This window comes from Phycodurus eques, chromosome 7 (assembly GCF_024500275.1).
Source record: "Phycodurus eques isolate BA_2022a chromosome 7, UOR_Pequ_1.1, whole genome shotgun sequence".
Classification (NCBI taxonomy): Eukaryota; Metazoa; Chordata; class Actinopteri; order Syngnathiformes; family Syngnathidae; genus Phycodurus; species Phycodurus eques.
The window spans coordinates 23,307,985-23,331,313 of record NC_084531.1 but is presented as its reverse complement, the minus strand read 5'-3'; the positions used below and the strand labels follow the sequence as shown (position 1 = coordinate 23,331,313).

General features: G+C 41.1%; 2 protein-coding genes across 9 annotated transcripts in view; both read left to right on the top strand.

Moving 5' to 3' along the window:
* Positions 1-7,042, top strand: part of LOC133404896 (F-BAR and double SH3 domains protein 2-like) — a 49,904-nt gene extending 42,862 nt beyond the window's left edge. For 4 of the 6 annotated variants that reach the window (XM_061681389.1, XM_061681388.1, XM_061681387.1 and 1 more), the window contains 7 exons: positions 768-902; positions 1,953-2,036; positions 2,170-2,347; positions 3,185-3,405; positions 5,272-5,464; positions 5,558-5,653; positions 6,705-7,042. In XM_061681389.1, coding sequence (XP_061537373.1) covers positions 768-902; positions 1,953-2,036; positions 2,170-2,347; positions 3,185-3,405; positions 5,272-5,464; positions 5,558-5,653; positions 6,705-7,033 — 1,236 coding nt within the window. In that variant the 3' untranslated portion in view covers positions 7,034-7,042. The remainder of the gene's footprint in view (positions 1-767; positions 903-1,952; positions 2,037-2,169; positions 2,348-3,184; positions 3,406-5,271; positions 5,465-5,557; positions 5,654-6,704) is intronic. The other 2 variants (XM_061681391.1, XM_061681390.1) reach the window with 1 other exon arrangement.
* A 4,095-nt stretch (positions 7,043-11,137) lies between these two features.
* On the top strand, positions 11,138-21,918 carry LOC133404895 (NACHT and WD repeat domain-containing protein 2-like). Of its 3 annotated transcripts, none has more exons than XM_061681383.1 (10): positions 11,339-11,449; positions 11,526-11,614; positions 11,917-12,024; positions 12,335-12,520; positions 12,608-12,713; positions 12,806-12,915; positions 16,035-16,394; positions 16,513-16,614; positions 17,123-17,837; positions 17,915-21,918. In XM_061681383.1, the coding sequence occupies exons 1-10, from the start codon at positions 11,377-11,379 to the stop codon at positions 20,959-20,961; spliced, it is 4,896 nt and encodes a 1,631-aa protein (XP_061537367.1). In that variant the 5' UTR covers positions 11,339-11,376; the 3' UTR covers positions 20,962-21,918. The 3 variants fall into 3 exon arrangements, with proteins under 3 accessions (XP_061537368.1, XP_061537367.1, XP_061537366.1); XM_061681382.1 differs by having other exon boundaries at positions 12,605-12,713; XM_061681384.1 differs by lacking the exon at positions 11,917-12,024 and having other exon boundaries at positions 11,138-11,449; positions 12,605-12,713.
* Positions 21,919-23,329: the final 1,411 nt, after the last annotated feature.

The window sequence follows — 23,329 nt, the reverse complement described above, 5'->3', positions numbered from 1 at the left end:
TCAAGTGGTGTCATGGGAAGCATTGCATCGGACCCACTTTTACAAATTACAGACAACTGTTAAGAACTAGTTCAAAATAGGTCTGTTTAACAATAGAAGAGCAAATTTGTTCCTGAACATCATTGATTTATTCATCATTTATCTTTAATTGGGGAACCTATTGCTATACCATGAGCATAACATGCGGATATGAAATGTTTGCAAGTTACTAAAAACATAATAATAGCAACATTAAATGAAAATAATAAAACATTCAATGTTTTAAATTTTAACGCTAAAGGATTTTTTTTTTTAATATAAGAAAAAAAAGACCTCAAAATATTCGTTTTGTCCGAGTTAAATGTGTTCTATCCGCATTTAAATGCAGACATAAAGGTGTAATGTTTCGTTTTTCAACAGAAATCTGATGACTGAACACAATGGCTTAGGAATGGCGAAACATACACACACACGCACGTACACGCGCACACACAGTACATACACACAAAGGTAAATGCACTATGCACATGCACACAAACATTATTGTGGACAGGTCAGCGTGCTATGTGGCGGCTCCTTCTGCCAGCAAGATCACGACCTTCACAGAAGCCAGTCAAAGGTTTATGCAACAAAAAAGGAGGGGCTAGCTCGTGTCTCCACCTGTGTATGAAAGTTATTATACCACCTCACAGGAAGCAACAGCAGAAACATTTTTGAGGGTAAAGAGAGAGAATGACATCTTAAAGGTTTTTGACTTGTTTTGGGACGTGTATATTTGTTCGTAATAGGGTACAGTTGACCTTGAGCGTGAAAACGGTGACGAGTGTGAAGAGAATATGGAGGTTTTCGACGACAGCAGCTCCAGCCCTTCAGGAACCCTTCGCAATTACCCACTGACCTGCAAAGTCCTCTTCTCGTACAAGGTATAAAACAATACACGCAAAAACACAGTGCTACAAAAACTCAAACATTTCCTTCGGTGACCATGTTGATAAAACAAAAAATTCTATGTTGCTAAGCTGATTTCTGTGTAGCTCAAAACACAATCACAGTGTTTTTAAAATTGGGGTTATGCACAACCAACGCCCAATGACAGGAGACAGGAACAAAGCAACCGTAGGAACTTTAAACGTCTAAAGTGTCTTTTGTTTTGCACAAGATGTCTTCAAGAGCTAGCAAAGACGATTAACCGATGTTTAGGCTTCATTTGTGTTTACATACTACCGTCTTTGTATAAATAAATGCTATACAGTAATTCCTCATTAATTGCGGTGGTTAGTTTCTGGACCACTCCCGCAGTAGAAGAAATCTACCACATTTTCTTTATTATTATTATTATTATTATTATTATTATCGATATTATCGTTATTATTTATTTTTATTATTATTACTAATAATACATATTTTAGTTGTTTGACACTCCCCAGGCTCATCTTCCCCACACTCGTATTAACCTCTACAATACTTTTATAAACACTTTCTATACTCTGAAACACCTTTTAAACTCAAACATACAGTACTGAACAGTACTACTGTGCACTATGTACATTTTATTCCTTGTAATGTCTTTTAACAAAGTTTTATTTTGTTTTTTACAGTTTTAATTGTTTTGGTTTTATTTTACCCCCCAAAAATATTACAGGGTACACTCAAAATCCTGCAATATGGCAAATTATGTACAATATGAATATGAAAAAAAATCTGCAATACATGCATCCACAACATGTGAACAGAGATATAGCAAGGAAACACTGTACATATATTTAACTTTTGTCCAAAGACACCAGCCATGAAGAAAACGACATTTTAGCAAGTGTGTGTTAAAACCATCACATCTTCAACACCGCTAACCTGTTGTTTAGTTACCTGACATTCCGCATATAGTTTAGTAGATTACATCCCTTTTTTTTGTTGGCATCCCACATTAGCTCTCCTGCTGTACTAAACGATTTTCATTTCTCCCTTTTTGCCAGGCTTCTCAGCCTGATGAGTTAACCATTGATGAACAGGAGATGTTGGAGGTCATTGAGGATGGGGACATGGAGGACTGGGTCAAGGTGTGTGCGCACACATTCTACGGTCACACAGATGAGCGTCAAGCTTGCAGTAACGACAAACAAGATGCTATCTCTTCAGGTGTTTGGGTAGTGCAGACCTGCTGAGTATGAATTTCTCATTTGTCCACTACAGGCTCGCAATAAGACAGGTCAAGTGGGTTACGTTCCTGAGAAATACCTCCAGTTTCCCTCGTCCAACAGTCTGCTGAGCATGCTTCAGTCACTGGCAACACTGGACGCTCGATCACACACTTCTTCCAATTCAACCGAGCCAGAGTTGCACTCTGGCTGTATCAACGGGGATGCTCATAGTAAGCCTTGATAAAGAAATGTTTTTTGTTTACTTTAAGATGAGTTTTTCCTGAATTACCATTAATTTCATGCAACCAACAAAGAAGACATATAAGGCATATAGTGTTCCCCATCTATGTCACAGTTCACCTACTTCCACCAACAAACTACGGGTGGGTCTGGAACTAATTCCTTGCAATAAACGGGAGTTAACTGTATTCAGGTTTTGTACTCTGTGGTTTATATCAGTATAGCCAGACCAGGCCTGTGTTTCCACCATGGTGTGTAAGTAATATGGCAATAGCTGCGTGACATCATAGCAGCGAGACAGGATGCCAGTGAACACAATCACCACTGAAATAACTGGAAACTGATGAGACTAGAGTTTTCTGAAATGCATATTAACATGATACAATTCTTTTGAGACAATGTTCTTGTGACAATGGTATTTTGAATCTGTGCCAGGTACAATGAAATCTCAACCCTTTCAATGGATTCTGGAGAGAAATTTGGTGCCTTATGCCAGAAAACTTGGTCTCAGTCGTAGGTCATTTGTGATCCTACAGGATGATGACCAAAAACACACATCTAAAAAGAATAGCTAATAGCAATACAATGGACTATTCTGTAGTGGCCTTCTATGAGCCCTGATCTAAATTATATTGAACATCTGTGGAAGGATCTGAAACATGCTGTCAAAAGAAGGCACCCTTCTAACCTTAGACAACTTGCTTGCATAGTCCACAGTGGAAACACAAACCATATCAAGAATAATTGTTGCAAGAAGCAGCACATGCTGTAACAAGAACAGTTTTTCCTAATGTGTGTCTAATTAATGTCCATTATTCTCCCCACAGTGGTGTATGTACGAGCACTTTATGATTACGAAGGCCAGGCAGAGGAGGAACTCTCCTTCTCGGAGGGAGCAGTCATTCGCCTTTTAAGCCGTGATACTCAGACAGATGATGGTTTCTGGGAAGGGGAGCTTAACGGAAGGGTGGGCGTCTTCCCCTCTGTTTTGGTGGAAGACCTGACAGAGAATGGAGAGACCGGAGTGGGAGGGACCAATGACATACAGGTAGAGTAATGCCTGCAGATGGTTTGTGTTTGTAATGCTATGCTATTGAGGCTTTCTGCATTATTTACGTACAGTACATGACAATCACAACTATAAGGCTTTCCATCGTATTTTATTCTAAAGCATGTCAAGTTGGCATATACGGAATGTCATATGCAGTAATTGTGCATTTAAAACATCACACACTTGCTTCATTTCTGCATCACTGAAGGTGGTTTATCACTTTTTAGCAGCTTATCCCACTGTGCTGCTCCGCTTTCATCAGAAATGTTTGTTCTTTCTGTCAGCAAGACAATCACGAACACTGTATTCGAGCAGCCATGCTCTTGCAGTCCACTGATGGAAAGAAAACTGGCACTGCAATCACATCTTGGGAACTCTTATCTGTGGCACTGCCCCATTAGAGCGACAGGAAGGATACAGCCTCTCCCCTCCCACATGCCTGTAGACATAACACACAACAAGTTTAAAGACCTTTTAAGTCATGGAAATGTGTTTGTATATGCTCACCAAATTCGTACTATATACCCGCTCATTCTAATAGGATCCAACAGAAGAACGGTACAGAAAACCTTGATTTCACAAAGGCAGTAATCATCACTTTTGATTGAAACACCAGATAGCGTCTGTAGTTAGTATACATACAGTCGTGCTCACCATTATTGCCACCCCTTCATTTTTTACATAACCTGTATAATATCTTCAGAAATAAATTGAAATATACCAACCTTACATCATCATGAGCTTTTAGTTGCCGGTCCAAAGTAATATTAATATATTAATAAAATAAATTGAGATATTGTAATTTCAAAGGAAAAAAAACATAACAGAAAACAGCATGTGCAGCAATATTGGCACCCCTCATTAATATTTGGTTGCACGCCCTTTGGCAGCGATGACAGCCTCCAAGCGTTTCTTGTATCTTGTATCTATAAGCTTTTTGCACTTCTCAACTGGTATTTTCTCCCACTCTTCCTTTGCAATTTGTTCAGGTTCTTGAGCATTTGCAGGGTTCTTTTCCTCAATGGCAGATTTCAGCTCCCCCAACGATTTTCAATTGAATTGAGATCAGGACTCATTGCTGGCCATTTTAAAACAGTCAATTTTTTCCTTTACATCTATTCCTGTGTGCTTTTGGATGTGTGCTTTGGGTCTTTGTCTTGCTGGAGGACCCATGATCTTCGCCTCAAACCAAGTTCTTGCACTGGGTAAGACATGTCACTCTAAAATCTCTTGATAATTTTCTCATTTCATGATACCTGTGATACAGTCAAGGCCTCCAGTACCAGATGTTAGAAAGCAGCCCCACACCGTTATGGATCCTCCACCATGCTTGACTGTTGGTTGGGTGTTCTTTTCCTTAAAGGCTTCATTGTGCCGTCTGTAAACATACTGTTTGTGTGCATTGCTAAAAAGCTCTATTTTTGTTTCATCTGTCCATAAAATATAATTTGCTCTTTTGTATCCTACACAAGTTCTCTATAGAAAAAATGGGATTTGATTCTTTTTCTTCAAGAGATAGTCCACATTTAGTACTTAAACACCTTGGGTGCCAATAATGGTGAGCACGACTGTAGAACGGCACTGCAAAATATATTTAAAAAAAACTTATTATGCATTGAAAATATACAATTACAATAATAAAAAAAACTAACGCTTTAAGTGTAGAGGCATTTTTTTTTATGAACATCTTTGATCTCATTCATTAGTACATGTGTACCGAATGTTGTTTCCATTTAGTGGTTATACAATAGTAAGCATAGTGACGAAAGGTTCAGAAAAAAGTCCATATAACTTGTATAGTAAACAATTCAAATGTGATATGTAGTAATTCATTATTGTAGCAATACTGATTTCCTCCCATAGATTTCTCCCTCTGCGAAGCTGCCATCATCTCTTCCACCTCTTCCGCTGTATGACCAACCTCCCATAAGCCCTTTCACCAGCCCGGAGAGCTCTACCCCACCGTCTCTCCCACGCTCACCCTCTGTTGCACTCAACGGGGATCACAAGCTTCCACTGCCCGCCTCGTCACACAAGGCACCATTAACCACCACCAGTAAGCAACACAAGCGACACTTTTCCTGCAGTAAAGTAATATCATAACATTCATCATGGGCCTTTAATGTAACCTTTTTTGTCTTCTCCATAGATCAAAATTCTGGCAGGAGTCCAGTGTCACCTGGGTTTCAAACACAGCTGTCTCGATTCCCCCCTGAAGGAGGTCCAGGAAAACTACGACCTGTTAGTATGCACAGTAGGAAAAACAACTTAAGAGTGGACACTCCAAGGTTGACCACAATACGTTCTGTGATGCTTTTGAAACAGTTTTTTTTCCAAAGGAAATGATGAAGGCAGAAAAAAATCAGTTCCACTGTCAAACTGTAGCTTTCTTAGAAACCTGTCCATCCATCCGTTCGTTCTCTGTGAATGTGTGTGTTGATATTAATAATATTTGTGATAAAAACTTCACTATAAAATGTGTACTGAGCCTTTGATTAATTTTTATTATTATTTTTGAATTATTAAAAATAATAATAATACAAAATATGATGGTCTTTTGATCCACTCCCTTGTGAGCAAACTGTAAACTAGCTGTCTCAGGCGTTCATCAAACTGCATGTTTCAACTCCTTCCACACAGAATTTAGAACGGGACTCATAGAAGGCCACTGTCCAATGTTGTGTTCTTAGCCATTTTTTGTGTTTTTAACTTTTGGCCCTTTGTCCTGTTGAAATACCAGACCTATGTTTGAGACCAAGCTTTTTGACACTGAGCAGCACATTTGACTCCAGAATGCCTTGATAGAGAGTTAATTGTACCCTGCACAAATTCAAGATGCCCAGGCCCAGATACAGCACTGCAGCCCCATAACATAAGTTAGCCCCCTCGACATTTTACAGTGGCGTTAAATAGTTGGTTTATATTCAGTATTTTCTTTTTTGTCATATTCAAATAGTTTCAGTGACTATTGTGTATTTTTCTCTCTTTAATGGAGGGATACTAACAATTTTGCCAGCATGTGTATATTCTTCTTGTTTTATGACTGGGTGTTAAGGGTGATTAAAAAAGTGTTGATATTAGTAATATGAGTCATAAAAACTGCACTATTGTTCATTTTTCTCTCTTTAATGGAGGGATGAAATGCGAAAGTCTCACAGGACCTCATGTCCAACGTATATTTCCAGAAAATTCGGATGAAATTCGGATGAAAATTCGGATGAAACTCAACATTGTATGACCTCAGAAGAAATGTTCTGCTAACAAGCTCAATCATACATTCTCTGTTTGTCCTTTAGGTGCGTGCTGCTCCTCCACCACCCAAACAGCAGTCTCGCCGACAACACGGGAAGAGCGACAAGGCAGAGGAGGTGGAGATCACGCTGGTGTGACCGACACACAAGATGGAACGTGGTTAGACGCACACTCCATAACACGATTAACTGATGGCAGCCTATATCCAACTGGCACGGCTCTGAGCTTAAATAAACTGATGAAAACGGAACCAAACCACATCGAACCCATCGAGCAAGCCTGTCCCCCACTCGAGCTATCCCTCATTCTCTGTTATCCTCAAGTTGTGGAAGAGGGAAGAGAGGAGGGCGCTGGAGGCAGGGTGTCCACTTAAATATTCTCGGTATTTTGCTTCCTAATGAAGTGCAGTGTGCCCTCTCACCTCCTTCCATTCTTGCCTTAAAACCTCACCTCATTGGGCAGAGACCCAGAGCACACTGAAGAGGAGGACACGGAAGAATGTTTGCAGAGGAAAGAAGTGTTTTTCTGACCTTGTTAAGCTTGCTTCTATTTTTATTTTTATTTTATTTTTATTTTTTAGCTGCGAAACTGCTGTATTATTATGACACATAAATAATCGTGTTTGGAGAGTTGATAGAAAATAATTTGTACATTACCATCAATCTCTCAATGCAATAAGTATGAGCTCCAACATTTCATTAACATGATCAAGTCAGTTTAGGTTATTGGGTTGCAAACCTGGCCAGAGTTCATTATTCCAGCCCGTGTCACATATGGAGCCACTGGCCGCTTTCCAAATGCCCACAGAAGCTGGCTTTTCCCCGGCTCGCTGTCCCCGTGTAACCGATCAATGTGGGGTGGAGGAGCGTGCCATACATGGAAGAGCAGAGGGAGGCTTGCTGAAGGCAGTCACACACGTATCATACACACATAAAAGGAAGTTAGTCGCTGTATGTTAAAACACTTTTTTTTTTTCTAAGTTTTAACATGGAGAGGGACATGAGTCTCTTCACAATATGATAAAACAGCTAGCGTATATTTGGTTCTCTCATGATTGACACCGACTTATTGTGCCTTTGGTCATCTTGTATTGAGCAGCAAGGACAGAGACATGTGTGTTGTGTTCCTACATTGCAGTAAATAACATTTCCTCTTTGCCATCACAAAAGGCCAAGGAAAACGTCTTGCATAATGTTAAGTACAACCCCAATTCTAATGAAGTTGGGACGTTGTGTTAAACATAAATAAAAACATAATACAATGATTTGCAAATCATGTTCAACCTATATTTAATTGAATACACTACAAAGACAAGATATTTAATGTTCAAAGTGATAAACTTGATTGTTTTTAGCAAATAATCATTAACTTAGAATTTTATGACTGCAACACGTTCCAAAAAAGCTGGGACAGGGTCATGTTTCCCACTGTGTTACATCACCTTTTCTTTTAACAACATTCAATAAACGTTTGGGAATTGAGGACACTAATTGTTGAAGCTTTGTAGGTGGAATTCTTTCCCATTCTTGCTTGATGTACAGCTTCAGCTGTACAACAGTCCGGGGTCTCCGTTGTCGTGTTTTATTTGCTAAAAACAAGTTTATCAAGTTTATCAGTTTGAACATTAAATATCTTGTCTTCATTCATCATATTCAATTAAATATAGGTTGAACATGATTTGCAAATTATTGTATTCTGTTTTTATTTATGTTTAACACAACGTCCCAACTTCATTGGAATTGGGGTTGTACAATAAAACAACATTCAAGCATAAAGGCAACTTTTTTTCCTGAAAAATGTATAACCTTCAAATGCCAATGTTCCGCTGTAAAAACAAACAAACAAAAAATACAGTTTTAAAAAATGATTGCATATGGAATGAGAAATTCTTAGCCCATAACAAGGTAAAATTTCCTTTCATCAGTTGATTGGTGGAAAATGTAAAGTATTCTCCCAAGTCATTTAGTACTTTTAGTGATGCTTCACAAAAAGTAAGCATAATGAGAATAAGCAAAGGACATCCACCGTTTGCCATTTATATATTCTCATCATCCTCCAGTACGTATTTCATGTTTTAGTACAGTACATTACTGTTGTTATAGGAATGTTATGCGCAGCGTTTCATATTACAGTACTCGGCTAAATGAGCGGACGATGTTATTCTGAAAGCGCATTGTAAATAAAGTAGGAAAGAAGGCCTGGAAGGAGGCCAGAAAGGAGATGAGGAAGGGAAAAAAGAGAAAAGGAGAGGCTGGATCCTCCCTTCTGCTCTTCCCTCCAACTCTTTCTCCGTCTGTTCCGTCTTTCTTCCCATCTAACTTTACTCTAATGTCTGTACTGTTCGTTGGCAGTGAGTGCGACTCTGTGGCTGTCATTGTAATCACATACGCATACCCTATGCAGTTATGTCATAATAAAAACATACACACGCTGTATCTTCTCTTAGCGTCACCAATTGGTTGAAAGTTAATTGAGGTTAAAAGCACAGAAATAATTGGTGTTGAATTTTTTGTCATGGGAATTATACGGACAGACAGTGTTTCTGGCATAGAGATTTACTGTGTTTTTGGGGGGTTGTGGGGACTGCTTGATTATGGATCAGCGGATTCATCAGGATGATTCATTCTATCACATTTGGCCCCATGGCTCCTTTCACACTGCATTGGTTCTTTACCTGACAATCTGTGTGTTTGCATCAAGCACCATATTCATCATTCTTGGTACAATTTCTTGCTGTCTTCGATCAGTGCTGGCTAAAATAGAAGAGAAACACTGAATGGACAAATGCAAATGACATTCAAAGGGCGCCAAGTTCAATTGTTTTGTTTTCCTCACTCCAGACCCCTTAATTAAATACCCTTCAAGCCTTTAAACTCCTTGCCAAATGGCAGCGTAGCACTTTTTATTTATTTCTACATCCACTGCAAAGTAGCAGCATCTCCACCTGAAGAGCTGATGCTGGTGTCAGATACTCTCTTCACTCTGAATCTATAGTGGCTCCTTTGTTTCAGTGTGACTGCTATTTTCATTTCAATGTATTCTAAAGAGACTGAGGTATTAGGGACATTGTAAATTGGTGTTTTGCTTAACTTATAAAAATGAGAGGATGTATACTGCAAGGATGTTTCCAGTGAGGGTGTTTTCATTTGTGTGTGTGTGTGTTTGTTTGTTTTTTACACCATTGTGATTGTTTCTAACAGAGAGGAAATCACTGTTAGAATGTCTCACTACTTCTGTACAATCAAAGGATTCAAGTATCGGCTTAAATTGATATTTGTTTTGTATAACAGTTCCACACAATTGTATTTGGAGAATTTAATTTCATATTTGGGTGTTTAACTAACACTTAATATTAATTTGTGTTGAAATTAGAGACAGGCTTAACAATCACTTAAACAACTAATTAATTGATGATAACAATTAACAGATTTTATTTTTTTTGTGAATTTAGTCTTTCAAAAAAGTCCTGATGCCTGCGTGGAACTAATTTACTTTTGGTTTTTTTCAAAAGAAAAATGATGACCAAAATGACCACAGTGTGAAGATTTTCTGTTTCTTTTTATTTTTGAGTGTTGTTGACAAACATCTCAAAATGCTAGCAAGAACACTGTCGACAAATTCATAATTTTTCAGTGCTGAGACATTAGGAGAAATATGACAAACAGTGAGTATTTAATCGAAATGTCAGTGTTTGTGTCTTTATAATGAACACAACTATAGTATTGATACAGTTAAGAAGTGGGAGGGGACAAATGTTGGTAAAATGTGCTACCATCACAAATAGGATAGCTAAATACCTTTTTTTTAACATAACATGTTATGCAGCATCTATCATGATTAGTAATGGTTTTATACACATTGGAATTATATTACATTGGAATTATACAACATTGGATCCAAAACCTAGCCTCCCCTGCTGTTAGAAGATATCTGTATCACAAAAATGCTGTGGTCAAGGAAACAAGAATGGCAGCCTCTGCTTGATCTCTCTGAGATCTGAATTTATTACCCTGTATAATGTTCAAACTTGTTTTGAAGTTTATTGTTTACAGCAGCGTCCCTCAGAAGCTCTTTTCATAAAGTCTCAATTAGTTTCTTGTGAAATGATTTTATTTGCAGTTTCCACTACAAAATCCCCCTTTTGTTTTGCCGCAGTGTTTAATTATTACATTTTTGTAGATTTAAATTATTATTATTTTTTTTAAATCCGCAAGTTTGGATCAGCTGCACACTTCCTTTTAATTATTAGCTAAGTTGTAGAACTGCTGGCCTTCTCTCTAGTCGGACTGTTGCCATGGTGACAAATAATGGGAACAGGTGCAGATGTCTTTGTGCATATGATTACTGGCTGTACAAAAAGCAAAGTTTGTATTTATTGTGTAAAAATGTTAATTAATAAAAGAATATTGGGGGAAAAAAACCGCATTGTTGCACTCTACTGTTGTCCACCCATGTTTGCCTTCTTGTGTTTGTCTGTGTGTGTGTGCACCTGTTGTAGAAATGTCCACTACAATTGTGTATAATTATCAAATGTGTGCCTGCTGTGTACCAGGCGCAAGAAGTGGGTGTGATCGGAGTCTCTCTATATAACCAAGGGTGGAATTTCCTGAATCAGAGTGCCGATGGAGGGAAAAGAGAAAGACCAGCCCAGTGAGACAACTGAAACAATTAGACAATATCGTTCCTACTTAGTTGACATTGAATTGAAAACAACATATGGACCAAGCTGCTTCCAATTGCCGCCTCAGATCGACATGTGTGAAACTTTATCTGTGCTCTAACCCTACAGGTATGTTCAGAAAGTCTCTGGTTTTCATTGGCTGTATTCATTTGTGACTTTTATGTGTAATGATGCCATGTTACAGACAGCGTGGTAGAGCGGAGAGCTCTGAGAGAGGTTGTGTTCCCCAAACTAAGAGAGCATTGCAGACACAAGCTGGGAGTGGACTTCAGGGTGAATACACACTTCTTACTCAATGATAAAACATTCAGTCAGAACCAGTCTAACAGTGTCGATCAAAACTGGGCATTATAATGACTTAATAATATTATTATATTATTAAGTCATTTCATTCATCTGGGCCACATTTATACCTGCACGATAAAACAGCTGTGTGCATGTGTGTGTCTGTGTGCCACCAGCATTGTCAATCTCTGATTCAGCAGTAGATGTAATTAGACTGTTGGGAGGCACAATGTGACCACATGTACAAACTCACTGTTGGTTTAGCAGCAAGGGTGTGTGTCTATGTACAGGTGATCGACCCACATGAGTCCATTAATCCCAGCCGCTGGCCGGATGAAAACACCAGAAACGAGCTGATAAAAAATTGCAGAGAGAGCTCTGCTGGGCCCTTTTTACTGGTAAATAAATCAGCAGTGTTCATGCCATACTTTTCATCTATCTATCTATCGATCGATCGATCGGTCGGACGGTCGGTCGGTCGATCTGTCTATCTGTCTGTCTATCTGTCTGTCTGTGTCCGTCTGTCTGTCCGTCCGCCCGCCCGCTCGTCCTAATTTCGTTGTGTCTGCGCCATACAATGACTACAAAGGCTTTCTAATCCATTCAAATCTCTTCTAGTCTATTCCACCTTTTTAAATTACAGTATTTCTGACCTTGTTAAAACCGAATGTTTTTCCCTCTGTGTCCACACGGTGCTGCTGCTGCAAGGCTTTGATAGGACCTGAATACGGCAGGGCCAGTCTTCCTGCCCAGGTGGAGGTGTCCCACTTCCACTTGCTGCTGCAGCAGATCCAACAAGCAGGCCTCAGCACCAAAGAGCTGGAGAGAGTTTACCACAGAGATGAGAACACCGTTCCGCCGACGTTCTGCTTGAGAGCCTCGTGCCTGCCTCAGGTTGCCCCAAAAAAGAATGGCCTAATCGGCATTATTATAATTTTGCCTCACAATACAATGTTAATTGACTTAATTGGTTCACAGCAGGAGAATCACATGGAGGATTTGGTGAAGATGTTTGAGGCTGCTGTGAGTCTGTGTGTGCACAAGAACCTTCTGACCGAAGCGAAAGGCCTCACGTTCAACAGATCAGGTGAACTAGCCGTGTGTAGGCCTGGTCTAATCTGCACATCAAGCTTGCATTTTAACGTTAATCATATGTTTTTCAATGCTATTTCTGGCTAGTCCTTGATGGCGATCTACGGTTTGGCCTGAACAACTGTCCTCGTCATGACGCCGTCAGACGCTGCCTTGCTTACGTCCACAAGGTCACCAATCTGAAGGTGGAACAAGAGGTGAGAGGGATGAACTCCTTTCAATTAAACGTTCACACGGAGGAAGAGGTGACTCCTAGTTACTGCTCTGCTACCCAACAGTTAAACACAGAGACTGGGAAGGCTGTACATAAAGTGATATCATATTAAAAAGTAATTGGTATTCCATGTCCAAAATGATTTATACCCGTTCTTGATACCAATTTGGGCCAGGAAATGCATGAGTTTGGGCTTCACTGCACATTCCACAACCACAACATTTGGTACACCTTCACATCCTAATAAGAAAAAAGAAGTTAAAAAAAAGACTAACCTTTTTTTTGTTTGTTAGTTTTTAACCTTCACGCAGTTAATCATGCTCACTTTGGACAGACAAACAGATCTGCGATATGCATGCATTAAATTAATAATACACTATGTGTATTATGTGGTGGTGTTTTATCGTGTACTGAAGCATTCTCAGAGGTGTTTTTAATATTGTGCCCTTCTCATGTAGTTTAATCGGGAACCACAATATTAGAAACAGGTCTCAGTATGATGCAGTGTAGTTCTGCATCACTGCAGATTGCAACTCCAATTCCAATGAAGTTAGGACCTTGTGTTAAACATAAATAAAAACAGAATAAAATGATTTGCACATCATGTTCAACCTATATTTAATTGAATACACTACAAAGACAAGATATTTAATGTTCGAACTGATGAACTTGATTGTTTTTAGCAAATAATCATTAACTTCGAATTTTATTGCTGCAACATGTTCCAAAGAATCTGGGTCAGGTGGCAAAAAAGACTGAGAAAGTTGAGGAATGCTCATCAAATACCTGTTATACCTAAACATCCCACAGGTCCATCCATCTATCCATTTTCTGAGCCGCCTATCCTCACAAGGGTCGCGGGAATGCTGGAGCCTATCCCATCTATCATCGGGCAGGAGGCGGGGTACACCCTGAACTGGTTGCCAGCCAATCGCAGGGCACATACAAACAAACAACCATCCGCACTCACATTCACACCTACGGGCAATTTAGAGTCTTCAATTAACCTACCATGCAAGATTTTGGGATGTGGGAGGAAACCGGAGTGCCCGGAGAAAACCCACGCAGGCATGGGGAGAACATGCAAACTCCACACAGGCGGAGCCGCGGATTGAACCCCGGTCCTCAGAACTGTGAGGCAGACGCTCTAACCAATCAATCCACCGTGCCGCCCATCCCACAGGTGAACAGTCTAATTGGGAACAGGTGGGTGCCATGATTGGGAATAAAAGGGGCTTCCCTCAATTGCTCAGTCAAGCAAGCAAAGATGGGGCGAGGTTCACCTCTTTGTGAACAAATGTATGAGAAAATAGTCGAACAGTTTAAGCACAATGTTCTTCAATGTATAATTGCAAGGAATTTAGGGATTTCATCATCTACGGTCCATAATATTATCAAAAGGTTCAGAGAATCTGGAGAAATCACTGCATGTAAGCGGCAAGGCCGAAAACCAACATTGAATGCCTGTGACCTTTGATCCCTCAGGAGGCACTGCATCAAAAATCGACATCAACGTGTAAAGCAGGGGTGCTCAATGGGTCGATCGCGATCAACCAGTCGACCGCGAAGGTAGTATTGGTAGATCGCATGACATCGTGTGACATAAAAAAAAAAAATAAAAAAAAAAGACATCAGCCTATCATCTATCCTGTTGCTTGATTGATATACATATATCATCGATGATATCTGAATTTTTCTGATACTTAGGTCACGCACATGCGCAAACAACGCTGCTAAAAGGTAACCGCAGATGCGCAAACAACGGTCAAAACTAACAAACTAGTCAGTGAGTTACCTCCAATTTTCAAACCACATTCTGCACGTGTTACAACAGCGTGGCTTCGTAGTAAAAGAGTGCGGGTACTAGACTGGCCTGCCTGCAGTCCAGACCTGTCTCCCATTGAAAATGTGTGGCGCATTATGAAGCATAAAATAACAACGAACCCGCACTGTTGAACAGCTGAAGCTGTACATCAAGCCAGAATGGGAAATAATTCCACCTACAAAGCTTCAACAATTAGTGTCCTCAGTTCCCAAATGTTTAATGAATGTTGTTAAAAGAAAAGGTGATGTAACAAGGTGTTAAACATGACCCTGTCACAGCTTTTTTGGGACGTGTTGCAGCAATAAAATTATAAGTTAATGATTATTTGCTAAAAACAATAAAGTTTATCAGTTTGAACATTAAATGTCTTGTCTTTGTAGTGTATTCAATTAAATATAGGTTGAACATGATTTGCAAATCATTGTATTCTGTTTACAATTGGGGTTGTTCATCAGTGGAGATTTATTCGACTTAATCCATCACTATCGCATTTAGGAACCATCAATACTATACAAAACCACAATACAACATCACACAACTGTGCAACGTACATCATCTGGAACTGTTTAAAATCAATATCTAAAAACAAGATCAAAACAAAAACACCAGAGATTGCTCATGATTTAATGTATTAAATGTGTGCATAATGCTACAGACATGTTTGCTAGTGAAAGTTAAGCTCTGACCAATGAAAGAGAGGACAAAATTGTTGACATCGAGGGCCAGCTGGCTCGCCCCCGTTGGCCCAGTGAGGACGAATTTGAAATCTGGTCGGTTAAAGACACAGTCCCATTGCTAATATAGTTTAAATTACATCGACCAGCACTACTGATTCTGAAGTTCCGGCCGGGGCAGATTTGATTGACATGGCAGCACATAGAGGCTTAAACCTGATTGGACAAAAAAATAATAATAATAATAATAATGTATCCTCCCCACACACGTACTTTAAGCAGTGCAGCCAACGGAAACTGTACGGAATGAAGAGAATAGACTATTGGGAATAAATCAATACAATTTCATAAAACAAATATTAGAATTTAGGATGTAAACGTAGGTCAGTGTTGTTTTTTTTAATAGTCTTTACAGAGAAGGCCTTGCTGACCCTGATGGCTCACTACTGAGCTAATGTGGTCAATGCTTTGTCTGTTGTTTTGGCTGAAAAAATGGTTACAAATCAACTCGAATTGTGTGTAGATTTCTTGCTAAAACCATCTTGCAGTGCCCTTATGTTTGTGCTTTTGATACGTGCTGTCACATCCTCACTTTACTTCCAGGGCACTGTTCCAAACTCTGCCCGAGTAAGATCATCATCCAGTGAGGCAGATTTACTCTCAGATCTGATTGACAACTTCCTGAAAGGCCTCATCGACTCCTCCCAGCTTGAAGCCTACACCACCGCTACAAATTGTGACCGTCGCCGTGGTTACACCACAGCGCGGAGGCGGGCGTATGCAGACTTGCTCTGCCATCAGGTGTATTCTGACCTGGTGAGGTTGACTGACAACATTGCAGAGTCTGGACAAATTGGAAGCGGTTACCTCAGTGATGCTTTGGCACGGGAGCAAGTCCAACAGGAGGAGCTGTGCGCCATACTGTCAGGGTTTTACGTCATCACGAGGCCAGAAATGGAAGAGGTCAGACATCATTTTGAATAGCGATCTCTATAGATTGGATCTGGTGTTAATGTCACAACCTGGACATTCTAATGAAGCTGAAAATGACATCGGCTTAACAGAAGTTCACTCTCCGTAGATCCGAGCCTACGTACAGCAGAGCGACCAGCGGCGTCCACTCGTGCTGACGGGAGGTCCTTGTGCAGGGAAAAGAGTGCTGCTGGCTCACTGTGCTCACCAGGTAAATGAATACGCTCTAGTACTATTAGCACTACAAATTCAAATTAATATCTGTGAACAGTGTTGTTACAGTACTAATTTGAAAGGCATGTGCCCTTACGCATGTGTCTTTCTGATGGCAACAAATGGAGGGAAGGATTACTTGGGTAATGTAGGATTCACATCCTAATATATATATATATATATATATATATATATATACCCGAAATATACTTTAATAGCAGGTTGCTGTTGCCAGCAGTAATATTAAATGATGTTATGGGCCTATTACATTTTAAAAAGGGCAAATTTAGTATTTTATGGTCTGTTATTACATTATGAGCTTCTACTAGCCATTATGCATGTACATAATGGTATAAGATACCCATAGACTAATCAATAGGAACCACTTTAGTGTGACTGTGTACTGTATCATTTCAACCTCATACTGTATTGGAGTTCATGTTGAAATGAGTTGAATGTGTGATGACACCATCAGCAATAAAACGTTTTAAATTCTCTATCCGTAGATGAGGTCCTGGCTGCGTGACACCGATCCTGCTGTGATCACCTTTTTTACCGACTTGCCGCACCTCCCTTCCGCAGAGCGCCTGCTGTCCAGCTTGTGTTATCAAATCCTCAGGAGTTACGACCGCTCTTCGTCTTCACAAGACCTCAACGCTGGCCATCGCCGAGGTGTCACTGAGCTGAGAAACGCTGAATCTAGCGTCGCTCACCTTAACCCAAGGACTGTGTTTAGAGCCATCAAAAAACCTGACATCAGCCTGTATGAAGTGAAAGAATATCTTTGCTTCCTCCTCTCCTTGCTGCCGTCTTCCAAAAAGCCTTTAGTTCTGATCCTGGATGGGGTGGATCAAATGGGGCGTAATTTCGCCGTGCAAATTATCGAAAGCCTGCCCTCCCCTCTTCCTCCCGGAGTCAAAATCATTCTCGGTATCTCCTCCAAACACACGCATCTCATGCAGGTCATCAAACTACATTACCCAGAGTGCAGTGCACCTGGCTTTGTTTCAGAGGGAGTTAAGAAGCAGTTGGGTTATGTGCATGTACTGCTGGGTTCTGCAGACAGGAAGCAATGTCTGAAGGTGCTCATGTCACTGCTGAGCAACTCCAGGAGAAGAGTGACTTCGGGACAACTGGCACTGCTGAACCAAGCGCTGACTTCCTGTTGTTTCACCCTCTACGTCCGCTTACTTCACTGTCACACGTCATTCTGGTGCTCAGGTACACTACACTAACACAGACTTGTGATGTGTTTTCCTCACATCTAGTCAAAACTGTTGATTTTTGTCTCCTGTTAGATTCAGAGGTATCAGAGTCACATCTCCCTGACGGGGTCCACTCATCCGTTGCTGCCCTGCTGGATCACTTGGAGCACAAATATTCTTCCCCTGTGGTTGCTCATGCCCTCTCTTACCTCGCCATATCCAGTGTAGGACTCACAGAGGCAGAACTTGCAGATCTCCTGTCCAGAGCCCACGCCAATCAGATCACGCAAGTGGATGTAGAGCGACTGCTTCTCGAACTGAAGGGCTTTCTCATCAGAAGGACTGTCACAGGGTGTCAAGTTTTTACCTGGGTCAGCCGACATTTTCGACTTGTCGTGGCAAAGACCTATTTAGACACACGTGAGGCCAGGAGAAAAATTCATTCAGAGATGGCCGATTATTTCATTAGTAGATGGAATGCATGCCTTGAAACGTCATGCCTAGACGAAGGCAGCGCGCAAACGAGTGCATACGTGGAAGAGCGGCCGCCCCTCATAGATGCTGTGAATGCGAGAAAAGCTGTGGAGCTGATGTATCACTTACAAGAAAGCAACAGTTTAGAGTTAAGATGGAAGGTGTTGACGTCATGGAGGTTCCATCATGTTTTGGTGAAGGCTGGCCTCCTAAGGGATCTTGTGGCCATGTTGAGGCAAGAGCAGGGATCTTGGGACAATCTAAGGGAATGCTCACTCCTGGCGAGCATATTGGCGTCCTCGTCGTGTTTCCTGCAGAGCTCCCCTATAGAGCTGCCCACATTAATGGAGGCAAGCCTCCTCCCATATTTGGAGGTCTTTCCTGCGCTCAGATTTTATGTCGACGAGATCAGATGGGAGAGAGGGATAAGAGGCTGCGGACTGGCAGTATTGCTTCCTCCGTCTCCCGACACTGTCCCCCTGCTTCGGCATCTCCAGCGTGACGGCGGACCAACTCAGCTCACTGTGACCGCTGCAGGGACACGCTGTGGGACGATCACAGAGATTATGCGTGATGGCTCAGCGTGGCTGTGGAACGGCTCGGACTTTGGTATGGTGCGACTTTCGCCGAACTGTGAGCAGGGAGAAATCAAGTTTGCAGGAGTGAAAAGCAGCCACCGATTCATGTTATTTGCCACCTTATGCAACAAACTGTTCTTGTGCGATGTTACAGCTCCAGAAATCTTTGTGGAGGTCAAAGCCTCACACACACCGAACATGTTTGAGGGCTTTGTGGCATTTGATCGACAGTTATGTGTATGGTGGAAGCAGGACAGCATTGTGGGACTGTTCGATGCCTCCAACACAAGTGTGACAAATTTGAAGTGTCCGAGCTACGTAACCTGTGTGGCGTTCAGTTCTTTAGGCTCCCACATTTATTGTGGCCAGGAAGAAGGCACCGTTTCTATATTTGACATAGACAGCTGCAGCCTCCTTTGCTCCTGTTCAAACTCAAACCGCTGTGCAATTGTGTCGATAATCCTCTGTAAGGATAAAGAGGAGATGGCGTGCGTTGCAAGGTCGGGAGCTCTGAAACTATGGAAAGTTCCTGCCAAAACACAAACACCAAGATTTGTTAAAGAAGCCTCTGCTGGAAGCGAGTTTAACGACATGCTCAATACTGATTACTTGTATGAATTCAGCAGTTTTTTGGTATGTCACTGTAAGCAGGTCACAGTGTGGGATACGTGTGAGTGGGAGAAGTCTGACTACTTCTGGGCTCCGCAGGGTCAAGCCTTCGCTCAAGTGGTGTTTTCCCAAGATGGACACCATTTAGTGGCTTTACTAGAGGACTCGCCTCTGGTGTTGGTTTGGAGGCTTAGCACAGCACAGTGTGTCCTCTCTTTAAATGCCAACAACCTGCCTCATACACTCCTCAAAACCACCTCACATATTGTGTGTGTCACGGACAATGGCTGCCTTCTTGCGTGGGATGCCGAGATGGTTTATATTGCTGGCGAAGCTCCAAAAATGGAATGCGGGGTGAAAGATGTGACGGTGGAACAAACAGGACAGTGGTTCTACACAGCAGATGGGACGGACACGGTGTGGAGTTGGAGCTTCCAAACAGGTCTTCCACATGCCAACTTTCTGCATGATAATCCTGTGAAGAAGATACGTCTTAGTAAGGATGACCTGACCCTTGTGACACTCTCCGGTGAAGATATTTACATTTGGCAAACAGAAACAGGGCAGAATAGTTTACGTATAGGTGGGAGCAGAGCTACGGATGTTCTTATTACGCCCAATTGTAAGTTTGGTGTGAGCATTTGTGAGCAAGGGCTGTCTCGGGTATGGAAAATGGCACACGGGGGTGTTGTATGTGGTATTCACCTGTACCTTTGTGATGCACAGGTGTCGCCTGAGAGCACCTTTCTCATTGGCCTCCATGGCGGAGACCTGCTGGCTGCCAGCTTGTGGTCGGGCACTATCAGCAGAAGCTTCTCCAGGGCGAAAAGCTCCGAAGATGTTGTTGCTTTCCACACACTTTCACAGCACACCGATTTTGTGGTCGTGATGGTTGCCTCGGGAGGCATCTACACCTGGAAGATGTCCGATGAGACGGTGTGCAGGCACTTTCAGCTGCCGGGGACATTATATTGTCAACCGCAGAACTTTCAGATGACGTCAAATGGAAGCTTTGCATTGTTGTCTATTGATAATGAAGCGATCACCCTCTTGGATGTATCTCGGGTCAGACTGTGTTCATTTAAAGCTGGGGGTTCTGTAATGAAAGCCTGCTTGGATGAAACGGGACGTTACATGGCTTACATATCACAGCGAACAAGCCAGGAGCGCCAAAGATGTACCTGTTCCCAGCATGCACATCCCACCCTCACCGTGGTGCAACTTTCTGATGGAGAGAAAATTGGCCGGGTGTTTCTGTGTAAGGATCCATTGACGCTTCTTGTACATGGACAGCAATGTGTGTTTGTGGGTTTTCGAGATGGGTCGGTAGGTGTGTATTCTATTTCAGGGCCCTTGATAGGTGGGGAGGATGCAGGCAGATGCGTCAAAAACTTGGGTGGTCAGTTAAGGGGCTGCTGTTGGAATGCAGGACCACTGAGGTGGTTTCCCCTAAAAACACCCAACATTACATGGCCTTAGCGACTATGTGTTACATAGAACAGGTGCGCCTTGAGTTTTTCAGGATACGAGCGAGCTTCAGAACCAGATGGGCTTGGCGGCAGACGCACTGCACGATATCCAGCAACCATCGATTCACATTTGCTTCCTTGCAATGGAAGGACAATTTCAGTTGGTGGCAGCAAAGCTGGTTTTCCAACTGCCAAAAGCACAACAAGGAAGGACAATACAGGAGGTACAGGGCCTCTTTGGCAAGTTCAATCTCCTCAACTTTATGCCACATTTCCTTAACCTTTGTTGGAATACGTCATCGGTTCAAGGAGAGATGAAAAGTTATTGTAGGAAAGGACCGCTCTGTTTCAAATGAACTTAACTCCACTTTTCCTAACCGTTGTCATCACGTGACGGCGAGTATTGATGATGTAAAGTTTCTAGCTTGCTTTATTTTCTTTTTTCTGTCCTTTCTCTCTTTCGCTCAAAGATTTATCTCTCGCACGTTTCTGTATTTTATGATATTTTGTGTTTACAGCTGTTTTTTTCTGTATGGATTGTAAGGTTAGTCTTACTTTCTTTAAGCAATTTTTTTATGTTCACATTGCTTTTCTATAAGACTCTTCTTGATGCATGTTTATTTATATTTGCTTTTCTGTTCTTATTAAAATATATATTTTTGTATGATTAATTTTAAAGTCTCTCGCATGGAACTCTTGAGTGTCTTTGCGTAGTCTGTGAACTTCTTCGGTGGTCTGTTGCTTAAAATATTGCTACCATAAAGGATTGTGTGTTATACGGTGTATCTCCTTTGCTTTTGAAAAGAGTGTTCAGGAGTAACCTTTCCTCGAGGTGGCTTAAAGGTTGCTTTGAGGCACCTTTCCTAAGCGTTTTTAGAATTTAAACGACCTAAAGCCGTAATTGTGTGTTTCTATACAGTACAATAATGTTGAGTGCAATTGTACTTAAAGTTTTACTTTTAAAAAAGTTCGGGTGTTTTTTATTTTTTTTGGTGTTTTTTTTTTTGAGGGGGCTGGAACAGATTAATTGCATTTCCATTCACTTCAATGGGGGAAAATATTGAACATTAATTTGGGATGCAAGTGTTTTGAGATAAAATTGTGATCACTGAATAAATTAAACTCATATCTCAAGGCACAACTGTACATTGATGAACTTGAACGGCACTCATACAAGTGCAGACAAGGTTGGGTTGTTACGAAAAAGGGGGGAAATGCAAACCACACGTGGCGGGCAGCAGTTTCTGAATCAGGAGAATGCACTGAAAAGAACGAGGCAGTAGAATGAACAATGATTGGATGTTATTGCTAAGCCACACAAAACACCCGACTAAAATCTTGTCATTAATACATAACATAAATCAATGTGAATTATGTGTAGCCAATGCAAAATAATGGGACCCTGGAAATCATTGTTCAAGGGTGGGCTTTTATTATCAATTAAATAGCTAAAAGAGAGGGAAAAAAGTGGAAACAATAGAGAGGAACATAATTTTGTTTATGTTGCAGCAGTGGGGGGGAAATAAAGTATGTTCTCTTCTCTCGTTTCTGTCTTGACACCACTTGATGAGAATGGACCTTGTTTCAGAAGTTGCAAAAAGCCAAAGAAAAAGAAAAACGTGCCGCGTTAATTTATTAGGCTCCAACAGTGCAAAGCGACGTAGAAAATTGATGGATGTGAATGTGCTCCTAATGCTGTGGCAATACTCTGACATATGTTCAAGATCAAAATCAAAGTTCGACTGTTAAGAGCTGAAAGGAGCCCGATGAGTATTGAAATAAAACTAAGACAAAGAGCTTCTTCATGCAAGTCAGTCCAAAAATGTAGCTGTTATTTTATTTAATTTTTTTTTTTGTTCTTTTTCATTTTGTTGTCATTTAAAAACGGAGTCTGTTGCACAAAGTAGAACCCCAATTCCAATGAAGTTGGGACATTGTGTTAAACATAAATAAATACAGAATACAATGATTTGCAAATCATGTTCAACCTATATTTAATTGAATACATTTCAAAGACAAGATGTTTAATGTTCAAACTGATAAACTTGATTGTTTTTAGCAAATAATCATTAACTTAGAATTTTATGGCTGCAACACGTTCCCAAAAAGCTGGGACAGGGTCATGTTTACCACTGTGGTACATCACCTTTTGTTTTAACAACATTCAATTAACGTTTGGGAACTGAGGACACTAATTGTTGAAGCTTTGTAGGTGGAATTCTTTCCCATTCTTGCTTGATGTACAGCTTCAGCTGTACAACAGTCCGGGATCTCCGTTGTCGTGTTTTACGCTTCATAATGCGCCACACATTTTCAATGGGAGACAGGTCTGGACTGCAGGCAGGCCAGTCTAGTACCTGCACTCTTTTACTACGAAG

What these genes read in the sequence shown, in the direction of transcription:
- LOC133404895 (XM_061681382.1), top strand. Translation starts at nt 11,377, where the DNA reads ATGGACCAAGCTGCTTCCAATTGCCGCCTCAGATCGACATGTGTGAAA. An exon ending in GAGCCTCGTGCCTGCCTCAG is followed by an intron (nt 12,521 to 12,604) that starts GTTGCCCCAAAA and finishes ATTGGTTCACAG; the next exon opens with CAGGAGAATCACATGGAGGA. An exon ending in ATCTGAAGGTGGAACAAGAG is followed by an intron (nt 12,916 to 16,034) that starts GTGAGAGGGATG and finishes CTTTACTTCCAG; the next exon opens with GGCACTGTTCCAAACTCTGC.